This window comes from Ictidomys tridecemlineatus, chromosome 5, assembly GCF_052094955.1.
Source record: "Ictidomys tridecemlineatus isolate mIctTri1 chromosome 5, mIctTri1.hap1, whole genome shotgun sequence".
Classification (NCBI taxonomy): Eukaryota; Metazoa; Chordata; class Mammalia; order Rodentia; family Sciuridae; genus Ictidomys; species Ictidomys tridecemlineatus.
In genome coordinates this window covers 147,194,198-147,218,686 of record NC_135481.1, presented here as the reverse complement: position 1 = coordinate 147,218,686, position 24,489 = coordinate 147,194,198, and the positions used below count along the sequence as shown (strand labels likewise).

Below are 24,489 nucleotides of genomic sequence, written 5' to 3'. Positions count from 1 at the left end.
TCGGCCCGGCTCCCCGGACCCCCCTCCCGCACCCTCCACGCCCCTCCCGCGTGAGGGGACCTCCACGGCGCGCCGCGCGCCTCAGCTTTGACCTTCAGCGAGCCGGAGCCCCAGCGCACGGAGTCTGCGGCGGCGGGCGGGGGCCGGCGCGGGGCGGGCGGCGGCGGGGAGCCTGGGCGGCGCGGCGGGAGTGCTGAGCGCGGCGCGGCCGGCCCGCCGCTTTGTGTGTGTCCTGGATTTAGGAAGGAGCTCGCGGCGGCGGCGGCGGCGGCGGCGGCGCTGAGGGAGGAGGCGGCAGTGAGCGGAGCCCGGAGGAGGAGGGGGAGCCGCTCATTCATTTTTACTCCGCATTTCTGTCCCTCCCCGGCCTCGCCCGCGACCTAGACTTCGGGGCAGTCTGGTGAACTGCGTCGCGCTTTCCCAGCGCGGAGGCTGGGGCGTCCGGCAGCCTCCCTCTCAGTCTGGGGGTCGGGTTTGTTTGTCCTCGCCGAGACGGATTTTGGCTTTGCCCCCTTTCTTAGCAGTTTTACCCGTCTTTTGCCTCTCTGGGTTTGAAAATGGAGGCCGACGACGCCGACATCCCGCCCCGGCGCGCCTCGGGTTCCCGACTCAGCCGAGCCTTGGGCCGCTGCTGCCGGCGCTGAGGGGCCGCCCCGCGCCGCCGCCCGCCCCGTCAGCGCTGTCCGCTGGGCCCCCGGGCCGGCGCCGCCTTCGAAGTATTGTTTCCTTCACCTTTTTTTTTTTTTTGAGGTGGGGCGAAGACTGAGTTGGAGACTTTCTTTTCTTTCTTTCTTTTTTTTTTTTTTTTTTTTGAGAAAAGGGGAATTTCGTCCCAAATAAAAGGAATGAAGTCTGGCTCCGGAGGAGGGTCCCCGACCTCGCTGTGGGGGCTCCTGTTCCTCTCCGCCGCGCTCTCGCTCTGGCCGACGAGTGGAGAAAGTGAGTATGTGCCCGCGGCCACTGCGGGAACTTTTCCTCTGAGGGGCTGCGCCCTGTTTGCGAAACCCGAGTTGCCACCGTCGCAGCTGTCGGGCCCCCGGGCTCGGGAGCGGCGGGGCGGGGCGCGGAGGGGGCTCTGCCGGAAGGCCCGAGCGGACTTGGGGCCCGAGCTTCTTGGTTTGGAGCCCCGCGGGCCCGAGCTCAGCGCATCCCGCGCGGGAAGGGCTCGGGGCTTTCTCTTTCGTGGTCCTGAGAGCCTTGTCCCGCGGCCTGGTGGGTGGGCAGTGTTCAGTCCCTGGCGGCTTAGTGGCCGGGCTAGGACCTGGGACCTAGTAGCGAAGTTGGCACCGGGCGGACCCGCAGCCCCCGGGCCCATTCCACTCTCACTTCGCTCCTCCCTGATGCGCGGGCCGCTCGGCACACACCGCTGACCCCAGCGTGGCGCACAGACAGTGCTGACCGTACCCTTGGTTGTGATGTGCGTCGCTGCTGGAGCAGACAGGGTGCTTGGTGGTGGGGATCGGGGAGCCGCTCGTTCTCCGGGTGCCAGTTGTCCTCGAGGGGAAAGTACCCGGCAGAGAGTCCCCGCAGCCCCAGGACACGTTTCCAAATATCCCGGCGGGGCCTCCAGTAGCACAACTTGCTTTGCTCCTCTAGACACCTTGGGTTCCTGGTCTTTGCCATCATTTTAGAGGATTCGGCGTGTGTGTGTGTGTGTGTGTGTGTGTGTGTGTGTGTGTATGGGGGGGGGTTCCCTCATCCTTGTCCGTCCCTAGGAAAGTGTGAGGTCGGGACCTTCATCACCCAGGCTTTTCGGGGGCGTGCGACCGAATCCCTAGTTCAGAGGGTTCAGGGGCTGTTTCAGTTTTTTACCCAGCTTGTGGACGCCTTTTTTCCTCCCTAAGGGTCTGGGGGATGGCAGGGTAGCGTCCACGTGTGCGTTAGTGGATGAGTGGTCGGAGCCAACGGGCATTCACACACACGTGCTCGCAACGCGGGGTGTAGCTATGGCCACACGGGGACATCTAGATGCCTGGCCATGAAAAGAGGTGTCGTGCGCTGTCGTGTAGGGAGCTCCAGGATCTTCGGCGGCTGGGGTGGGGGTGGGGGAGGGGGGAGGGTGTTTTGTTTTGCGAGCGCAAAGCCCTGGCCTTGGTTTTGTTGTGGCCAGAGTTTTGTTGCATTGCCAACCCCCCGCCCCACACTTCCTTTGTACGTAGTTAATAAGCAGTATTGCCCCATACTCGCTATCTCTTGCAATCTGATAGCTTTTGTTTTGGTGGTGTCCGGTAGGGGTAGGTAGGCAAGTGCCGGGACATAGAGAATGAGAACTCCCCATGTTATGTGGCGGCAGGAAAAGGAGGGGGTTTTGTTCTACAAAAATAAATAAATAAATAAAGTATGGCGTATTGTTGGTACATTTGAGATGGTAGGGTAACTTGAACACGACTGAAAGTTTAAATGCAGTCGCAGAACTGGGGCTGGGAAGGGTGAGGGCGTGTGGGTGAGTAATAAATAGTTGCCCAAGTATGCAGGTGGTGCCTACTAAGTTTGAAAAATCACGACTGAGCCTTGAGGAGTGAGGGGGAGAAACAGGCAGCGGGGGCTGTGTGGCTCCATCACAGGGAAAAATCAGAAAGGGTGTTTTTATAAACAAATCCTTAAACATCTTGTAAGAAATGAGTCCACGATGGAGGAAGAGTAGATCTTTGCAGAATTAGCCATGTTTACTGCATAGAGTTAGACAGCTGGGGGATGGGACTTCCACAAATCTGGACTCCCCTGGTCTTTGTTTTTCCGAACTTTTATCATACTGGATTGGTCGAAAGGCTTCCAACTCCCTTCTACTGGGGTAGGTGGATCGGGGGGCCTTCTATTCAGGCGTTTAATGGTGTTTGGGGGGCACAAAAGAAGGTTTCTAGCCTTTAAAAGCTAAATAAATATAATTCAGAAGACATGGGAGAGCTAATACATTTTATTATGACATACTGTTGAAATGTGTAGTTTTATTATTTAATATGAATTCTGAAATTCAAAGTAGCAGTGGATGGCCTTTCTCCTCCCAGACAGGATGCAGGCCATCTTAAAATAGGATGTCTTGTTATTTGGAGCATTCTTCTGAAGATTCTTTGTAAAAGGTGCCTTCTTAAGAACATAAGAGGGGAAAGTGTGTTTTTATGTATGTTTTTAATCCCACCTCACCCAGACTCTTCCCAAGGATTCTTTTAAAATGGTAATTCCTTAAATCCTGATAGATGGCCAGAAGGCACCCCAAATTCTGATTATGTTTTGCTGAAGTCCTGAGTCAGTATCTTCCCCTCCCTCCTCTCTGTAGCTTTGAGGATTTAATCTTGTATGTATGAACATTCCTTTAGTTTTTAGTCTGAAAGGTGTTAGACCACTTAAAAGAAAGCAAGAGAGTTTTTTTCCCCGGAGAGGAGTAGTAGATTGGGGTGTTGTTGGTTCACTTGCAGGTATTGTGTTGACATATTTAGAGATTAGTGACTTCTCTTTTGATATCGACAGCAGTGTGTCATTTTTAACTTAAAAGATGTAGAAGTCATATGGACATGCTTGCTTTGTGTAACTCTACTTGAGCAGATCTTTGAAATAAAGGAGGTTTGGAAGTTACAAGTGACAGCCAAATAATCTCGTGGCTGTTCTCTTTTTTAAAATCAACAGGCTTTTTTTTTTTTTTTAATTTATAGTGGCCATCTCCTAAACAGGATTTAGTCATCTTTTTGCCCCAGCATATATTCTATTGTCAGAGAAATATAGGTATGTGAATTGTTGGTGTTTAAAATAGTGTTTTATTATCTACCAGAAGGAGAATCCAGAATAAGAAGTTTCCAAAGTAGCAAATTATAGTTTAGCATCTCTAGAGGAAAATAGCAAGCAAACAGTATTTTGTGGAGGGGTAGTGTGGGGATCAAATGTAAAAGGCCATATGTTTGATTTGTCAAAAGGATTGGAAAATTTTAACATTAAGAAATAAAGTTGAATAGATGAACCTTAAAAACATTACAAAAAGTGAAAGATGTCAGTTATAGAAGATGACAGCTTGTGTGATTCCATTTGTATGAAATGTCCAGAATAAGCAAATCCATAGAGATAGAAAATAGTGGTTGCCAGGGGCTGAGGGAAGACAGCATGAGGAGTGACTGCTAATGGGTATAGGGTTTCTTTTGGGGGGTAATAAAAATGTTTTAAACTTCCTTGGTTGTGATGGTTGCACAATTCTTAATATACAAATTACTGTTAAATTGTACATTTTAAATTACTGACTCTTATGGTATGTGAATTGTATCTCAGTAAACTTTGTTTTTAAAAGTATTATGCTAAGGTTGAAAATGATGTATTGTGCTACCTCAGACATAAAAATTAGATTAAAATTATTGAATAAATTTGTCTTTCAGTTTGGTGCCTCCCTTTTTTTTTTTGATGAGTTTTTCAGATCCTTGAATTACAACAATTCAACAAACTGATAATAGAAGCTGTAGCAGCAGAGATTCACTGCCATAGGAAGGAGAGAGAGACAAGCAGGGAAAAATGAATCTTGGGCATACACAGCTTGAGTTAAGGCTTGAGTAGAGGAATTAACAAACACACACATGCTAGTGAAAGTTAGAATTTTTTGGTAGGAAAACCCTCGACTACATCTGAAATGGTGTTGGTCTTTTCAAGATAGTTTAGGAACCTAGTCTGGATGGCTGTTTGCATTTCCAATTTTATTGTGTATGTTTTCCAACAAAGAAATAATGTGCTGTTTTAAGATGGTAAAGAATTTCCACTCTTTTTTGATATGCCATGCTAACCACAAGTGTTAGTAAATAAAGACTGTTCATTTTAATACAGTGTTTTTTTTTCTTTTTTGCTAATTTTATATCTTAAGTAGCTCTCGGATCTGAGCAGGAGGAAGAATCTTTGTAGATTACAGTAATTTCAGGCATTTAGTTATTTTTATTAAAAATATTGAAATTTATTACAGAAAAAAATATTTAAAAATATGGTCAGGACTTAAAAATCTGTTATTCCTTAATATTGTTATTTCTTTATCCAGATTTACCTTGGCCTTTCAATAGAAGATCCAGAAGAATAGTTGTTTACATTGGGTTTTGGTCTTTGTCTAAGGCTTAGTTTACTAATAAAAATGTTTCCTGCCCCTCCTATTGATGCAAGATCAGAGCAATAATGAAAAACAAATATATCATTTTCACTTGTTGCCTTAGCCCCCCCACCCCCCACCCCAGTGTTGCCCTCAAGGAATGGTTGTTTCCTTTTTAATGTGTTTTCATTTGCTTTGTAAGACTGTGCTGTGAAAAGTAACTGAATCTAGGCAGCACTTAGTGGGCACCTACTATATGAAAGCTGACTTTGTGCTAGGCAGTACATGAGCCTACAAAGACAGAGAACTGTGTTTTGTTCTTGGGTATTTTATATATAAACTTATGAAAGAAAGTTACTTGAAAATTCAGATTTTTTTTTCAGACTCAGGACAGAATACTCAGGACAGAATACAGAATTTCATGTAGACAGTGAGTAGCATTTTAAAGACCCTTTAAAGACCTTTCTCTAGGCTTAAGACCTGATATACAGCAATGCTGATGGTCTAGTGTATAGCCAGTGCTATGCTATCTTTGCCTTATTAATATTTTCTCTTATATTGAAATGTCACTGTAGGCCATGATGTACAGGCATCTACCCATCTTAATCAACAGCATTGCCTTTTTAATAACACTGGTTATGACTGTTGTGATTTAAAATGTGCAGTGTTGTTACCTTTTGCCAGAATATTGGGAGTCACAGGTGTGTACCTGAATGCTGCCTGGCATGTTTTGAGTTGTAAGAAAGATGGGACTTATTTTGAATTTTTCTTGGATTTGTACATTGCATAGTTAGCTTTCTGATAATCACTGGGAAATGTTTATAATTCAGGCCTTTTTATATATAATTTTTTAAATAACTGTTTTTTTTAAGTGTGAGGGACTAAGAATAAGTTTGAGATGGCAATTAAATCCTGAAAGTTTTTTTTTAATTTAATCATAATGCATACAAGACATGTTTTTCTCTGGGTTGTGACTTTGTTTTTTTCAAAATTCATTTAAAACTCAACCCTAGTTCATAGAAGAGGTATTTGTGCCTGAAGAACAGCTTACTTTGAACTGCTTTTCTTAGCCAATTTATGACAGGTGCTGTCTGAGCCCAAGAGATGAAGTCTTTTCAATTGTACTAAATATACAATAGTTGCATACTTGGTAGAGATACAGTTTCTTGATTTCTCTGGGATGTTCTGAAGGAAAATTTTGAACACTTTAAAGACAACAAAGTGCATAATGAATGATGAACTCTGAGTCCTCTTGGAAAATGGTGTTTGGCATCAGATTAGCAAGAGGAAGTTTTCCAGTTCCTTGTAAAGATGTGATTTGGCTTAAACTAATGGGCATGGGGGTGGGAGTAACAGTTCCAGTGTTTGTGGACATTGAGACCTGTCAATATTTGGGAAGCATAACTAATTTCCAGTATTTGTAAAGATTAAAACTTTGAAATATATACATAGCCCTTCATCCCATCACCCCTGCCACCCTCCCTCTCATTTGCTCTGAGGAAAGGACATATGTTTGGTATATAAAATGGTTAGTAAACAGGATTTTAAAAAACATGTTAGGTTATTTAATCAACAGATGCACATTCCCTCCGCGTGATGAAGTTTGTTTCTTAAGTTGTTTTGGTTTTATTTGACTGAAAATATTAACAGTATATTTGATTTTGAGACTTTTGGACTTTTGAAGACTAAATAGTTGTAATAGTTTCAACTTAGGTTTTAAAGTCCCAGATACTGTTTTTGGTGATTTCCCTCCTTTTGTTTTTTTACTTAAGCCAATTTCACTTTCATCTTCTTAAATTGACTAATTTTGAAATCTTAAGGAAGATTGATATTTCTTTACTTGAATTGAAAAATAAGATCCTCCTTCTATCCTTTTTTTCTTTAAATACAAGTTGAATACTCATTTTACTCAATTCTTTTAAGTTTATAATTTTTGTCTCATAAAATATTTTACCATGAAGTTTTTGTTGTTGTTGTTTGTACCAGGGATTGAACTCGGGGGCACTCAATCACTGAGCCACATCCCTAGCCCTATTTTGTATTTTATGTAGAGACAGGGTCTCACTGAGTTGCTTAGAGCCTCACTAAGTTGATAAGGCTGTCTTTGAACTCACGATCCTCCCACCTCAGACTCCCTTGCTGCTGGGATTACAGGTGTGCACCACCATGCCCCACTTTTACCATGAGATTGTAAAGGTATATACCAAGACATATAAATTACCGCTGTGTTTATTTAAAGGACTAAAGAAAAAACTAGTAAGCAAGGCTTTAATTTTTCTTTTTCCTGTCCTGAATTTTTAAACTTATAGATAGCCACTCAGATTTTACTGACACACAACAGGGTAGCTTCTTCTATCATAAGGAACAAATACCTATAATTGCAATAACTTTTTACAGTGTATTGTGCTGTTATTTATTTTATGAGTTCCCTTAACTTAGTTACTGCTGTGATGACTAGTGTGTAAGCTGTTGGGGGATGTGTCCATGGAGCTCATCCACTGTCCTGTGGCTGTTGGCTGATGGTCTTGAAGCTCACACTTTCTTATTTGGGATAGCAGAGTGGCTAACTACAGAAGGAAAATGCATACACCGAATCATATACTGCAGAGAGAGCTACAACTACTTTACATTACTCATGTTGGCACAGTCTAGAAGACATTTTTAGTGAAAGCATTCATGTTTTAAAAACTTTAGAACATAATCTATTCTTATTCCAGAAAGTTCTTGATGTGTGTGTGTGTTGGGGGAGAGTTTTAATCTTTATTCTCTTATCTCAGTTATTATTCTGTTAGCTTCCTTATTATTGTAGGCCATTAGTGTAGTAAGAATTTTATAATAAAAATGACATTTGTTCAGAATTGTGTGGTCTCTCCACCCAGCTATCTAATTTGCAACAACAATGTATTTATTTCAATCTAATTTGTGACAGTTTGAAATAAATACATTGTTGTTGGGGTTTTATATACTTTATTTGGTCAGTTTCTTTTTAACATGTCACTAGTTTTCTTTAAATTGGCTGTATTGTCAGTTTTAAAAGCATTCTACTTTTTAAATTATTCTACATTGGAGAATAAATATATTTTGACAGTCTTAAAGCATAAATATTTTATAGAGTAGATCTTTAAGATTTTCCTGAGATATTTTAAATGTTTACTTTCAGCTTGTCCTCTTCTGTAAATTAGTGTTAGTAGCTTGTATAAAATTATTATTCGGAATGTGTTTGAGTAAGTAAATGAGACATTACCAATTTGAATCAGGTGAATTTTAATTAATAGCACTTTAAGGCACAGAAATCTGATGATAATTAGGGAGCAATAAGTTGATATATCTTAGTGACCTTTGATAACTTCCTAAAAAACTAAGAAATATCCAGAGAAATTTCTAGGAGATAACCCATGACCTATTTGATTGGATAAGTCTGCAAAGAATTTTCTAAGTCATTAGCTATTTATTGTCTTTAGATCATAAAAAGCTTTATCAGTTGTATCCTTGTTTATCTGTATCATCTTGTATTTATTCTCTCTACCTGAGTTTTCCAAGTCTTATGACTTGGAGGAAAACAGAGAACAGATGGATACAGAGGGAGCCCAGCAGCAGAGGAAGATAGTTTTGGAGTCTGATTTCTATGGATAATGGGTCCATGGCATATGTTAGGTGACAACATGGTATAGTTTAATCACAGGAAATTCTTTTGTCAGAGTAGCCTTTCTTAGTTGGGTGCTGAATTCTCAGTTTTCTTTCTAATATGTACCTAACTAAGGTTTTCACAAGAAAGGTTGGCCGGAGATGGAATTTCTAGTTAAATTTCAGTTTTGCAGCTAGTCTTTTTCTGGAGAGACCAGTTAATTGAATGTTTCCTTTCGACCTCACTGAGTCACTTGAAATCACTCAAGATTTACCCCTGTTTCTGACTCCACCCTGGTCCAGTCCAGACCTGCATCTCTATTCTCAGAGAGAGAGAGAGAGAGAGAGAGAGAGAGAGAGAGAATACTTGCTCAGTTGGTCTCTGAACCAGCTCTGACTCCTGTGCTATCCCTTTGGCTTGATGGAGTTTTGCTTCTCAGAATGTGCCTTTTGTGGAGCTTCCTTGTGGTCCAAGAATCAAGTCTGAGACTCCCTCAAATTGGACTGTAATAGTTCATTAATGTGATTTTGCTATCGGGTAAGTTCCCTGTCCAACCCAATGCTTGGGCTTTAGTGTGGTGGTGCATGAGGCAAGCTATACCTATCTGCAAGGTTTTTGCTCCTCCTGTTTCCATGGCCTGGAGTGTTTTTTTTCCTCCTCCTCCTCCTCCTCCTCCTCCTCTTCCTCCTCCTCCTCCTCTTCTTCCCCTTCCTCCCCCTCCTCACCCCATACTGAATAACAGAAAGTGCTAGTCATGAGCATAGGAAGGTCACTTGGTTCAAGATTCTCCTTAGATGCCAGTTTTTTCTTTGGTTCCAAAGAAGTTATTTTTTTGGAGACTTAAATATATGGTAAGTGTTTCTCTTTTTCTCACTAAATGGCAAAATAAAAGTATTTTCTAATGTATTTAGAAAAAGTCAGAAAAATTGGAGCAGGGAAATATAATTTTAAAAAATTAAAATCTCTTTTAAGTTTCAGGTAGATCTGTAAAACCAGGGACAAGACTGTGACTGTCTGAAGGTAGCATTTTGGATCAGTGAATTCCTTTCCTCCCCAATGTCTTGAAATGCCATCCTTTGCTTTCTAATTAATTTTCCTTCATGAAGCTTTTCACAGTTTCCCTAACTTTTGTGGATCTGGCTTTTCTTTACTCCTTTTGAGTTCATAACCATTGCTGTGCTGGTTAATAATGGTTTGTTTTGTCTTGTACCATGGTTGTCCATGTTTTACAAGGACAGAGGAGCCAAGTGGCTGGTTTGAATCTTAAGTTCCTCAACAGCTAAATTCTATGGCAAATTTTTTTTGTCTTCCTGTGCCTTAGTCTCCTCATCTGTGAAATGATAATTTTACTAGGAGTAATAATTTTACATTTGTTCTTAAAAATTAGCTGAATTAATATCCATGTCAAGTGCTTAGAACAGAGCCTGGCAACTGTTAATTAGTCCCTATTACTTCAGCCGCAACTGTCTTATGGGTGCGTTGTCCTTGAACAGAGATGTTCTTTGGATATTGCCAAAAATACAGGATACAATTGATGTTTTACTGCCTCAATTGGTATAGAGCTTGGTACATAATAGTTCCTTATTAAGATTAATTTTGCTTGTTAAGCAGTTGTGTCATTTTACTTTTTCTCAGTAAACAGTGGCCAGTCCCTACAGATCACTTATATTTCAGAGATCTGTTTTTATACATTTTCCCTTAATCATTCTCTTGCCAATTTCTGCCAGTGCTAGAGAGGTGTGCAGTGTACACTTTGCTCACCTCACCAATGCATAGGCGCCATCTAGTGGCAGTATGGGAAATTCAGCCTCTTCCATAACTGAATCCATAGCATCCTGAGGATGACGATAGCCATTCCCCACAACTTCCCTAGATTTTCCTTTCTGGCATGATTCCTGAGAACTGATAGCAAGAAAATATGGATACTGTAGGCTTCTGTAGAAATCACTTGGGTATAGTTTTGGGTTAAGGTTGCTCAACTATGTTAGGAAGCAACTCAATGAGAGAATTAGGATCTTCAGAAATCATGTAAACAAGTATACTGTAAACTCTTGGGCAGTTCTTTGACCTGAGACCTGTGTGTCCTTTAAAATTAGAATTTTAAGATATTTTTATAGGATTTTCGTAAGCCAAAAGTTCTGAAGTATTTCTTTTGAGATTAGGGATTTAAGAAAACAAAACAAAGCCATAGGACTGGGAGTATAGAGCACTTGGGTAGCACGCACAATAAGACCCTGGGTTTGATCCTCAGTTCTGGGGTGGGGGGGGGAGGTCACAAACAAACAAATCCTTCAAGACCCCAAAACACTAGTGATTCATTTTGAAAAATACAGCAAGGTTTACTTTCCATTGCTTTATTGAAATATGTAGTCACATTTTAATTATTGTTCTTATGTGTGTCCCTTTGAGCTATTTTATGTAGTTAAGATATTTATCAGCCATAAATACTAATAGTAAATAGAAAATACTCCCATTACTGATGTTAGGCCCTATGTTGGCTGTACTTTGTTAGATATTTTTCTGCATTTGTTCTCATTGATAATTTCAGAATTTATGCTTTCTCACTTCTTTAATGAGACTACATATAGTACATAAGTAATGGTTTTAGATCAGTTTCCCCATGATTGCCTTTTCTTATTTTTAATTTAGAAATCACTTCTTTGACTTTTTGAGAGATAATTTCAGCTTGCCTTCCTTTAAGATATTCTGAACAATTACTGTGGCTGTTTTTAAAGTAGGTTTTGAATAGTGCCAGAAATAAGGACACACTTGATATTTGATTGTCCTGTTTTGACATTGGGCCTGGCACACAGTAAGTCCTCCATTAATGTGTGTTCTATAATATTTATTTTGCTAAGGTGCTTAACAAGTGTATATGAATTAATGGGTTTGCCTGGGCTGGTGGAAGTCCCTCTGCTTGGAATGACCATACTACTGGGTTGTCCTTTGAGACAAACTCACTTTAAGAACTTAACAATTTCATACTTTTTGGCAACTTTGATTTTGTGTGCAGGATGGTCGTTCTGACTTCTTGCTCTTATGATATACCAGTCCTCTCACAGGGCTTCTTAGACTGTTTTCTCCCTCTGTAGAGCTGGTGACTGGTGCCTTGGTTATTATTGAATCCCTGGACATAGCTTAGCTTTTGACACATAAAGAAGCTCAAGCAATAGAGGAATTATAAAAGGAACCCATCTCCCTCTCAATTCACTTTGACACACTGTATATATAACAAATGTCTTTTCATCTTGTCATTGTAGTTATATTTACTGAAACATTTTACCATACCAGCTACAAATACACAAAACTTGGAAGCAATAAAATGATCTTTAAAATAATTTTTTTCCATAGGGATTTTGCAACTAGAGGTGGAAAAACAAAACAAAAAAAATGAGATGTGGAAAAACTATTTTCCACTCTAACTTGTATAAAGGTGACCTCATCCCTGTGGATGGAGACCATGTTCTATAAGTTCCCTATGGATAAGATTGAATGAATAATTCATCACCAATTCTTGTTTTTTTAAAAAAAATATTTTTAGTTTTAGGTGGACATAATAACTTTATTTATTTATTTTTTTATTTTTATGTGGTGCTAAGGATCAAATCCAGTGCCTCACATGTGCCTCACATGTGGTAGAATCCCAGTCCTACCAGTTCTTGTTTGTGGTATGCTTTCAACTCTCATGAAGCTTGGTGCCTGATTGAAGGAGGGCACTTTTAGGCTGAACTTCAATGTGTCTATCTCTGGACTGGTTTGATGCTGAGGGCCAGGGTGGAAAGAGAGGTCTGGTGGATATCACACCCTCTGCAGCTGCTGACTGCTTTCCCACTCTCTCTTGAATGACAAGATGGGCTCTTTCAGCCATTCTTCCAGACTTTAAATCCCAAGACACAACGCAGGTTTAGTTGGAATCTGGATAGAAGTTTGCTTCTGCTTCTGGCATTGTTTTCTTAGTGAGGCCAATAAAGTTTTGCCTTAAATCCTGAGAAGGACTTTAGCATGTCTTAAGGGTCTCTTGTTACTTGCACCTTTCCTTCTGCTCTGTACTGCTGTGGCATAGCCATAGGTCAAGGTTTTAGACAGTCTTGTCTTGGAGCCCTTGGAGGGGTTGAAGCCTTCTTCCCGTTCCCATCTTTGGCAGAACAAAGTTTTCTTGTCTGAGATAGAGGACTCTCAAACTTAATTAACACTTAAGAAATTATTGTTAAAGGCTTGATATTCCTGAGGAGACTGGTAAGGTAAGATATTTCTTGTAGAAAATGTAAACAATCATTTGAACCTGGTATGTTAATTTCAAATGCAGATTATAAAAAGTGACTTGTAAAATTATTCTGTGAATGTTGGAACTAGGCCGATGTGAACTCACCTGGAAGAGCTAGTGCTACCTTGCCTCTCTCTCAAAAAGCTGTGTCTCCTTGAACAGTTTACTGTCTTTCTTTCTCAGATGCAGAGAGCATGTTGGAAAGGTAATTGTAGACCTCAGGTGTCCATCTGTAATTTGGAATAATACCATGGGAATTAGTAATAATGTTTCTGAAAATGCTCAGCAGACTAGCACACAGAAAGCATCAAACAAATGAATACTTTTATTGTTCTCTTCCCCTCATTGCCATGGTAGCCCTGTGGGCTGTCTCTGGGTCTCTAGTCCACTTATCTCCTGCCAGCTCTAGAGCATTGCCACTACTTAGGATGTGTCTTCTTTTTCATATCCATGGTGAGGGTTTGAACCAAGAAAGTCAGTCTTAGGACAGCCTTGGGAACCACTAACTGGTTTGCCCTCTCTGAAAAGTAGTCTTTACCTTGAATAGCTGGCTGAAATGAGTAGTGGAAAGGGGACTTTATGACATCCAGGGTCTCTGCTCCATTGGTGAACACTTGGAAAGAATGCTTGATTTATTTTTCCCTCCCACCCCAAGGAGCTTACTGTCTAGTTGGGAAAAGTCAAATGCATCTTGAGCATTCTGAATCCAAAATTCAAAATGCTCCCAAATCTGAAACTTTGTGAGCATCAAGTCAGTGTCTTATCAGTGATGGAAATTTCTGAGAATTTTGGATTTTCAGATAAGGAATGACTGACCTGTAAAGTGTATATAAATGTTCCCAAATCTGAGAAACTCGGAAAGCAGAAACATTTCTGGTCCCAGGAATTTTGGATAGTGGTGAATAGCAACAGGCAATGTATGTTTAGTGCTAAATTATGGGATGTTGACTTAAGAATTTGAAGTGTGTGGGCTTTGGAAGGTGGGCTTGTGAAGCTGTTAAATAGCTTAAGGAAGCTTTAGGAATGATGTCTGACTTTAATGTGCTTCAAGCATCTGTCTCTAAGCTCTCAGGAAACCTTATCTCATGAGGGGGAAGGACTGAGTGGGACATGGGTAGCAGCCTGCCCCAATAGAGTGGAGAGTGGGTGTCAGATCCAAATATGTCAGGGGAAGGAACTTGACTGAAGGGTCAAGAATGGTGAGCTTTGAAACTGTTGAAATATTGTGACCCAGGGAGCATCCTAGAGAGGGTGCTCTGGCCCCTTGATGGAGTCAGTATTGGGGCATCACAAACAATCTAGTGTGAACCAGTGATGTTTAGAAAGGGGGGTAATGAGTATGGGGCCGGGGAGGATGTATTTATTATCTCTAGATCTGAGACAAGGGAAGCAGTAACCATTGGACTCCTTGACCTGGCTCTGGGGTTGAAGGGGGTGACCTGTAAGGCAAAGTTTCTGTCGGGGAGGGGAGAATGAGTTGATGGAGGAGCTGGTAAAAGGACTTTAGAGGCTGGGACCTAACTGAGAAGAGATCAGGTCTGTGGATGGAGAGACAGAATCCATGGCCCTGGGATTGACTGGAAGAAGCATCACAGAACAGGCCCTTGAGGAGGTGCCTAGTGCCTTTGGGGCACAGAATGGGGAGAATTCAGGGGAGCAAACCTCTAGTGAGGCTTGATTCAGATAGCCAAGCTTTCTGGAGACTGCAGTATTCACCTTTGTAGAGAACTGGACTTCAGAGAAGTGGAGTTCTTTCCTCTGTTAGTGGCACCATGGGTACCAGTAGGGTCAAGGGCCAGGATTAAAATCTGTGGGAGTAATATATATTCTCCAAACTTGCCTCCCTTCCTCAAAAAAGTAAAAGTTGGGGGAGTGGTGAATTTTTTGAGGTGAGCTCTTTGCTGTTCATATGCTAGGGGCACTGCTTTCTAACTTTCAAAGGAAATCTGAGCCAGAAAAAAACCTTCGCTTCCTTCTGAGCTGGGGCAGATGGGCCCAGTGATGGCCTTGGGCTGAATCATTGCAGTGGCCTTGAGGTCCTTATGACTGGGACCTGGAGACAGACCTTGTTACCCTGTGGTGCTGGCCAACCTGGGAGGATGATTTCCAGCCTTTGTACAAGCAGAGAGGAATGATTTGTTTAAAAGGAGATGCCAACTTTACATCCTGGTCTGGGCTTTCCTACTGGTACTTTTTAACTGGTATTGATTTATGTTTTAAAATGAATTGGGCACATTGTAATTCTTGATGCTCAGCTACTAGCAGCCTGTTCTGCAACTGTTACTGTTTGTTTCACTCACAAGTAACATTGAAGAACACAGTGATGTAAGAGGCTTGGTGGGAGGGTGATATTATTTGGTCAGTGGACTTTTGTATTACTTCCTACTATAGGGCATTCCGAATTTTAAATCATTTTTTTTTCCACTTGTTATTAGACAGGCTCTGTTTACCCTAGTTGGAAAGTAGGCTTCTGCCTGGCCCCATTCCTCTCTGAGCTTAGAATTAGAGCTCAGAGCTAGTCACTTAGAAGCCTGGGGATCAGCAGAGCCTGGGAAGGTTTTCTCCCTCATTGCCTCACTGTTCTCATGTGTAAAATGGAAGGTAACAATTGTGCCCTGGGTCAAAGGACTATTAGTAGTTCTTCCTTAATGATTGCCTTAAGTCCCTTGAACTTAATGCCTGTCACAGACACTAGGAGTTAGACGATATTGTTAAAGATAGAGGAGATACACTTTTGAAGTTATTTAGTTCCTTAAGAAAGAGAGAAAAATAGTACTTTCCTGGCTGTGTATGGAAGGACATTCTGCTCTTAGCTACCCTTGCTGTTTCTGACTGTAGAATTAATATGATATGAGTTTTGTTTTACATAAAAAGTTGCACCAATGCTCTGTGAGGGAATAGAAACATCTCTCTCCCTTCCTCCTCCTGATACTACTCCTGCCTCTGGGGAGGAGATTGAAGCATCCTTCTCTGGGAGATGGATTATTCGGGTTCCAAGAGCCCTCTTAAGAAGGCCAGTGTGTCCTGTCCAAAGAGTTAAATGACAGAAATGAATCATTCACATATTGTGTGAGCTGTGCAATCCTGGTTTGTCCTTTACTCTTTACCTTCTTCAGGGATAGGAAATAGTTGAGGGTCATGTGGTTTCTGGGCAAGAACAGGTCAAGGGCATGGGGAGAAGAAGCGTGGGGCTTATGTTTCCAACTAAAATTTGGGACACAAGATCTGAAAAGCAGAAATCTAGGTGTCCATTAACTAATTATAATCATTTAAATACTGAGTGGGGAATACTGAGATACTGTGGCCCTTGTAAATTGAGGGCTACCCTCAATTTGAGGGATGAAAGTTCCCAGAGACTGGGGTCCTGGGGGGGTTGGGAAGCCAGTCCCAGATATGTTGCCTGGATTAGTAAATGCTTGCAAGAGATCCTTGCCCCAGGATGATGAGCAGGAGCCAGACTTTTGTTCTGCTTCCTGGGTTACACAGGGTCCCTGCCTCCCAGGACCTACACTGAAGCATAATCTTCCTTAGGCAGTTGGTAGGTGGGCTTGTGTGGCTTGCTTGGGAGCCATTACCCATGGTGGTGATTCCAGGGGAAATGTGTTGTGAGCCTGGACCATTTACTGAATCATCTTAATTCCTAGTCAGTAATGTTATCATTTACTTTTTTCTTTTTTTAATATTTATTTATTTGTAGATGAACACATAGTATCTTTATATATTTTTATGTGGTGCTAAGGATTAAACCTAGTGCTTCAAACATACAAGGCATGTACTTTACCACTAAGATACAGGCCCAGCCCCTATTACCATTTACTTTTTGAGATCAAAGATCTCTTCGGAGGAAAAGTTATTCCTTTGGTTTAAAATTTATTTCTTGAGGCCAGTAACCACATGAGAAAAGATGGGGGAATATCATTGGTCATTGGTGAAATGCAATTCAAATCCACAAATAGTAATGCTTCACAACCATTAATATGACCATTGTTAAAAAACCATATAATAGCTATAGGGCAGGATGTAGGGAAATTGGAACCCTGTGCATTGTTGGTGGTATAGGCACTGGAACATGGGATGGGGGTTCCTCAAAAAAATAAATATAGAATTACCACGGGATCCAGCAATTCCACTTCTGGTTATATGAATGAAAAGTAAAACTAGCAACACAAACAGATATTTGTGTCACCATGTTCCTGGCATTTAATGATGACTTTTAATAGCCCAAAGGTAGAAACAATCTGAAAGTCCATGGATGTACTATTCCGCCTTTAAAAGAAGGGAAATCCTATCACATGCTAAAATGTGGATAAACTTTAAAGACATTATGCTAAGTGATGTCAGTCACAAAATACTGTAGAATTCCACTTATATGATGTGTCTGAGGAAGTCAAGTTTACAGAGAAAATACAATAAAAGTTTTCAGGGAAAGGAGGGTGGGGGAATGGGGAGTTGTTTAATGGGTATAGAGTTTTAATTGGGAAATGATATCTGAATGTGGATGGTAGTGGTGGTTGTATGCAGTGTGAATGTGCTTAATGTCACAGAACTATATGCTTAAAAGTGGTTGAAATGTTAAATTTTATGTTATGTATATTCTACCACATTTTTTAATAAAAGAAAACCCTTTTTTCTTTTTAAATATTTTTTTTCTAGTTGTTGATGGACTTGTATTTATTTATATGTGGTGCTGAGAATTGAACCCAGTGCCTCATACATGCTAGGCAAGTGCTCTCCACTGAGCTACAATCCTAGCCCCCCAAACCCTTATTTCTTGATAGATGTGTCTGTGAACATATGTTTTGTAGGTTAGTGAGGAAACATTCTGGAAGACCAGTCCCTGCCTGTGGAGGCCACACCAAAGGGGCAGGTGCTGTGTCAGAGATCTCAGTAGCGCTTTATGAGGCTTGGAGGCCTTAGGGGTGGAACGTTTTTGAGCTGAGGGTTATAAGAGTTGGATCTTCTGTCCAAAATAAGAGACGGTTTTATAGACACTGTTTTCTTTTCAAGGAAGACAAGTCCAGAGTCAAACTCTCGTGCCATTGTAGTCACAGATGAAATTTATTGCTAATCAGCCATGTGATGTGTAATTGCTTTTTCATTTCTCATTTTTCCAGAAGAGAGATTTGTTTAGATATTTGGTTCCCTCCCTGATAATACTGGAAGTTTTTCATTTGTTCTGACAGCTCAATTTCTTTATTGCAAACTGATTCCTCCATCACATAGGGAGTCCTGAAAGGAAGGGGTTGATTACCATAGGCAAGAATATGAGCATCTGAAAGTAGAAACGTGTCAGAGGTTTCGCTTTGTCGGTGAGGAACCTGAAGGTCCTTTAAGGCATTCATTGCTTGAGGTCATGGGACATGTGCCATATCTCAAAGGCCAGAATTGACTCAACACCATCCCAGTATATATTCTGGGGCCAGCCCTTGGTATGCAACTGTCATCCTCTAGTTTAACAAGACACCAGTACTCAGGTCTCTACCTGCTGGATTCCAAACAAGACCAAGAGGTAGCTGAGTCTGTCTGGCTGTGAGAGGAGCTTTCTTCATTCTGCCCCCATAGCAGTTTTTTTTGGTCTAAGACCTATGGGACAAAGCTGGCTGCTGGTGGCTGATCATATCTGGAAATAGACTGGCCTTTCCCCAGCATCTTAAAAGCTGACCAGAATGATCACTGTTTCCCCTGGCCCTCCCATGACCTTTTGCTTATTTGTTTGCTTTCTTTGCCTGACCACTGGGTAGGGGGTGTTGTCACATGATAGGAGGCAGGCATGAATCTTCACTGGGTTGGCTATGTGCTGTTACAGGGTTGTATGGATGTCTGAACCACTGTGGGCTGCCATAACAAATTACCATAGGCTGGGTGGCTTAAACAATAGACAGAGGTCACAATTCTGGAGGCTCAATGTCGAAGATCAAGGTGCCAACTGATGTGGTTTCTGGTGAGGGCTCATTTTTAGGCTCACAGAGGGCAAATGTCTTTTCACTGTATTCTCACATGGCAGAGGGAGCAAGGGTTTCTCTTTATACAATGGTGCTGCTGGGTGTGGTGGTAGGCCTATAATCCCAGCTACTCTGGAGGTTGAGGCAGCAGGATTGCAAATTCAAGGCCGGCCTTGGCAATTTAGTGATACCCTGCCTCAAAGAGGGGAAAATGGTGATCTCATCATGACCTCATTTAAACTTAATTACTCCCTAAGTCCCTGCCTTCTAATACCATCATCCTCTTGGGAATGGGAGTTTCAGTCTGTGAAGTTTTGGGGGGACATAGGCATGCAGTCCATAATGGAATGATGTGATGTGCTGTAGGTAAAGATTACAAAGGTAAGGTCCTGTTTATGTATAAGTTCTTGGCCAAGTCTGAGAGTTGCTTCCACATTAATTTTTAAAACTTAATTACATGCCAGGTATGATAGTGGATGCATGGAATCCCAGCAACTTGGGAGGCTGAGGCTGGAGAATTGCAAGTTCAAGGTCAACCTGGGCATTTTATCAAGATGTTGTCTCAAAAAATAAAAATGATTGGGAGGTGTGGCCCAGTTGGAGAGCACTCTTGGTTTCACTCTTCAGTACCACAAAAAAACTAAATAAACTTAAGTGGAACTCAGTATCAAAATTATACTCAGTGCTCTATGTCTGTGGGTTCCAGAAACATGGGTACAACAAACTATTAATCAAAAGTTTTTTTGGGGAAAATTGTTTAAGTACTGAACTTTTACAGACTTTTCTTCCCTTGTCATTATACCCTAAACAATATGGTAAAATGACTGTTTACAAACATGAATTGTATTAGATATTGTAAATCATCTAGAGTTGACTTAAAGTGAGTGAGAGGATGTGGGGAGGATGTGCATATGTCCTGTGCAAAATACTGTTCTTTTTTATATAATGGTCTCGAGCGTCATTCAGTTTTGGTATCTGCATTGAATCCTGGATACCAAGAGATTCCATGGTATCCTCCATGTATACCAAGGGACAACTGCAGGTGTTTTCAGGATGACACAGAGGACATTTGCCTTCTCAACAACATGCTTGTGATGTACAGTTCACCTTCTGTGCAACTCATTGCTTTTCTTGAAGTGGACGCAGTTTGAGAGCACTCCATTATTGAGAATTTTTGCATGACCCCATTCCCCCATTTTAGGGTAAGTAATTTTCTTATTTTAGACTCTGTAGGAGCTACATAGAAGGGAATTATACTCCAGAGGAGTTTAACTTTCATTTTTTGAAAACTTAGTTTCATGTGAGTACATTCCTCTTCTCTCTCTGCTATAGTGAACACACTTGTATCTGACCTGTGGAATTCAGTCAAAAGTAGCTCATCTTGATCCTTCCCCAGGGCCTATTTTGTGAAGCAGGCACCAACATTGTTGGAAGGGGCTGCAGCAGCAGACAGACCTACCTCTGCTGCTCCTTTCAGAGCTGGTTGTGGTACTTGTTCTCTCTAGCAAATCTAGAATCCGAGGAGGTGATTGCTAATTGTTTATAAGCATTAACTGTTTACCAGTCATACTTGCTATTTTAAATCTGACCCTGCTATTATGTTGTTTTGTTTCTGTTCACAGTTAAGCTTTAAGCTGGGTAGAATTTCGTGATGAGTCACTCCCATGATGGTAAAATTGGTATCGATCAAGCCATCCTGTTAATTCTGTGAGCAGCTTAGAAACAGGCGTCAGTCTTGAGGTTTCTGCCAGCTTGGATCCCTGAGTGTTGGGGGGTTGGGCTGGGTTTACTGAAGACCTGAGCAATTCCTTGTGTCTACTGGTTTAAAACCTTCAAGGGGACCATAGGTGCTTAACATGCTTCTTGGAACTTCTGCTGCCTTAAATGAAGGGGAGACAAGTCTATGTGAGGTTGTCTCTTCACTTTTGTTCCCTGAACTCCACCCTGGCTACCTTTTTGAGTTTTCAGGAAAATTGTACAGCTATTTGTGAGGAATTAATGACCCTGCCCCAACCTAGGGCTTTGAATTCCTCAGATTTTTATTGGAGACTGGTTAGAAAGTGGCCCTGCAGGTCAGATGTCCTGGCTGCTGTGAATTACTATTCACTAGTGGACTGGGAAATGTTGAGGGTTAGCTATCTAGATAGAGGGTGAGGGTGATGGGGAAGGGCAGTAAGCAGAAATAACGAACCTGCTGATTTGGGGCTGTGGAAATTCAGGACTTTGACTCCAATTTCTTTGAGGGTCATCAGTTTGTACCCACCTTCCTTCAGTCTTCTGGATAGCTTTGTCAGAAATTGAGGAACTTTTTCCCAGGGCTGTATGGCCAGTTCATTGTCCCAAGCCTGGCCTCAGACGTTGACCACCTGGTAAGGAAGCCACTCAGGGTTCAGAGGAATGCTCTGACACTGACAGATGCCAGGCCTGCCTGTGAGAACATGCACTGAGAATGCCACTTGGATTCCCTTCAGTGGACAGCCGAGTTGCGGTGATTGGTGTTGCTTTTTCTGCAGACAGAAGAGGCAAAGGAGGCAGCTCAGGGGTCCAGGGGATGTTGAACTGAACTGGGTAGAGAGAATTCAGTTTTGTAGGAGTTGAAGAGAGAAACAAATTGAAGTGTTGGGGTTTTTCAGGGATCTGTGGGAGGGACATAAGATGTAACCCCTGCGTGACAAAGAGCCTGTGTCATCTTTGAAAAGAAAAGGTATACACAGCTGTTGGGAGTAGGACTAGACATTTTTACCATAGAGTGGAAAGAACCATGGAAATTGAGGAATAGAGCATATTGCCCAAAGGATCCTAGAGGCCTCACCAAAGATCAGGACTTTCCTAGGCTTGGGTTCAGGTCTTTAGAGATGTGGGATGGATCTTATAGCAAGCCTAGAGAGGAGGGTTTATTTAGGGAGTAGAAGGGATGAGACTGGGGAAGGCTTTGGGGTTCCTTAGAGCCCAGGTTACAAGGTATAGTTGATACTACACCATTTTGAGCAAAAGAGTTCAATTAAAAACTAGTTGTGTTCTTTGTGTTGCATTAAAGCAACACACTGGAGGTTCCTGGTCTTTGAGAAAGAACCTTGAGCCTTTGAGGGGAGGTAATAAACAGTGTCTAGCAGAGGAGATGGAAAGAAGTTGGTCTCAGGGATCCTAGGTGGACTTTCCTTGATATATCCTGATGGGTCTTCCACATGCTTATGCACATTCCTGCATTTGCTTATGGTATTCATTTTGGATGCCAGAAAAAGGACCTCCCAAATGATTACAATAGACACAAGTTAGTAGAAATGACTGTGTTTCCTCTTTTTTTCGTTTGCATTGCTTCCCAGATTAATGTCCATTTTTAAACCTGTCATCTAGTATGACCTGTTCATATAGGTAGCATGTTCTATTTCCATATAAAATTGTTGGGAATATTTTACAAACTGTGGTACCTTTCTAGTCCATAGGACTTTGGAGTAGGAAGTTGCCCATTGAGCTGCTATTACTCTTTGGGAGGAGGAAGATCTAGCCCTCTTTTCCCTTGATCACCATAATGGACTGTCCACTGTGCAGGTCTTTGTTTTGTTCCTCCCCTTGATGTAAATGCAATTATGCAGAGTGAGCCCTTTCCTGCACAGTTATTAGAGCTCCTTTTTGAAGCTGGTGAGGTAAAGGAAGAACAGCAACCCTGCTGTCTGCAGGTATGAAAGAAAGCATTCCTGCAGTTTTGTTTTATGGGCCTTTGCATTTTACTCAGACTCAGAAAAAATCTCTCAAGTATAGCCTTAACTGAAAACAAGAGTGACTATTGTTTTTAATCACAGTAGGGTGTTTGGAGATGTGAAATATTTAGGGTCCCAAGGGTCCATTCCAGGTTCAACATTGGGGAGGAATGAGGGAGCTAAAGTTTGGGGTAGGCTCTGGGAGCTCTGACTCCCTTCTCCTTTGCATCATGGTAAACAAAACCCCATTTGTAGAAAGTGAGTTCCAGCTGAGCTTTTAATTATGGGGGTGAGGTTTGTATGTTGGTGGGGGCATGAAGCTAGAGGCTGGGGGCTTACTTTACTGGTTAATTTACTCTGGCCCTTCTGTTTCAAGTCCCAGCTCTTTTAAGATTCAGAAAATAATGCAAAATGCCTAGGATTTTTGAAATTCCTGGTCTTGGAGACTTGACTACATAAAAGAGCCAGGACTTTTGAGCTGGCCATTTCAGGATCAGCCATTTCCCACTTCCTGATTCATAGCTTCCAGGATTTGTAATGCCTGTAGCTTTTTTCCTTCTCTCTCTCTCCCCTTTAAAAGCAGCCATTGAAAGAAAAAATAAATAGCAAAATCTCTATCCCAGAAATTTTACTTCCTGTTGTTGTACGATTGCACTCTGAAAAATAGCTTTGTAAGTTTAGGCTCTTGTTTGGGCTTTTTCAAAGAAATTCTTGAGATCTTTTTGTTTGGACAGGCTGTATGAAGGCGATAAGTTAAAACGACTTCAGCTTAATCAGCACATAAGTGCAGAGGCTACATTTTAAGGTCTTTCTTAGTTTTATGGTATGTATATGAATATAATACAAGCAATAGTGAGCTGCTCAGCCAGTGCACACAGACGTTTTCCATTGTGCCAGTTGTTTCCCCCGTAATGTTTAATGTTTATTTTTAAAAGATGGATTCAGGCACAAATTGCATTTTGTGACTATAAAAGAATTGGGAATATTTATGTCCCTGCAACAAGGGAGAAAGATCCAAAGTAATCAAGACAATGTCCAAATGGCAGGCTTCACATTTTCCCACCATTCCTTTTCATGAAATAAAAGTGCAGATCAGCGCAAGTGCTGAAAGTTCAAATCCTTCCTTACTGCAAATTTTATTTTTCTAATTTGAAGATTCTGGTCTTCTTTGTGATAGAAATCATAACTTTTGAGAAATACAAAGCTTTTCCTGCTTTAAGGGATGATGTCTTGACCTCTCAAGTGGTTCTGACTGGGTTAACTAATTTTGATCTCAGAATCATTTCATCTGTTCTGAATAGACTTTTTTTTTCTTTTTTTCTTTTTTTTTTTTTAACCAAATGCAGATGACCAAAATAGTTGAAGCAGGATATCTGGTGATGTTCGACAAGAAACTCAATGAAGATTAATGCAAACATTTCTGGATAGGGTTTCTAATGTCCAGATTCCATTCTGTAGCTCAGTAACTTTTCTTTGGAGACATTGACCATTATTTTTGAAAGAAAAGATAAATAGCAAAATCTCTATCCCAGAAATTCTACTTCTTCTTGTTGTACTATTGCACTATGAAAAATAGCTTTGTAAGTGCTGTGGCCTGCCTTCTCTGGGATGATTGTTAGGTCCTTTTGCAGCACACTTGGTTTTACACTGTATGGTTAATTGATATACTGGCACATCAGTCACACCAAATATATCATTTACTGTATGGTCAATTGATAGACTGGTAACATTGCCATCTTCTGGAGGACTCTTCTCAGTGGCAGATAAGAGTCTGTAAATCAAATAAGAGATAATCTTGTTCTTTTATCCTCCTCACTTGTGGTTCTAGTGGGAGAATGACATCTATCTTGGTGGCAGTGTTTTGGGAGCTCACTCAAATGATAGAAATTGGGAGGAAATACTTAGATCCCTAGTTG

General features: G+C 41.5%; 1 protein-coding gene across 3 annotated transcripts in view; it reads left to right on the top strand.

The window, feature by feature from the left end:
- The first annotated feature begins 698 nt into the window (after positions 1-698).
- Igf1r (insulin like growth factor 1 receptor) overlaps positions 699-24,489 on the top strand; it is a 293,607-nt gene continuing 269,816 nt past the window's right edge. For 2 of the 3 annotated variants that reach the window (XM_040274761.2, XM_005320094.5), the window contains exon 1: positions 699-939. In XM_040274761.2, the coding sequence (XP_040130695.1) occupies positions 846-939 (94 nt within the window). In that variant the 5' untranslated portion in view covers positions 699-845. Of the gene's footprint in view, positions 940-9,424; positions 9,521-24,489 lie in introns of those variants that run through there. The other variant, XM_078051243.1, reaches the window with a different exon arrangement.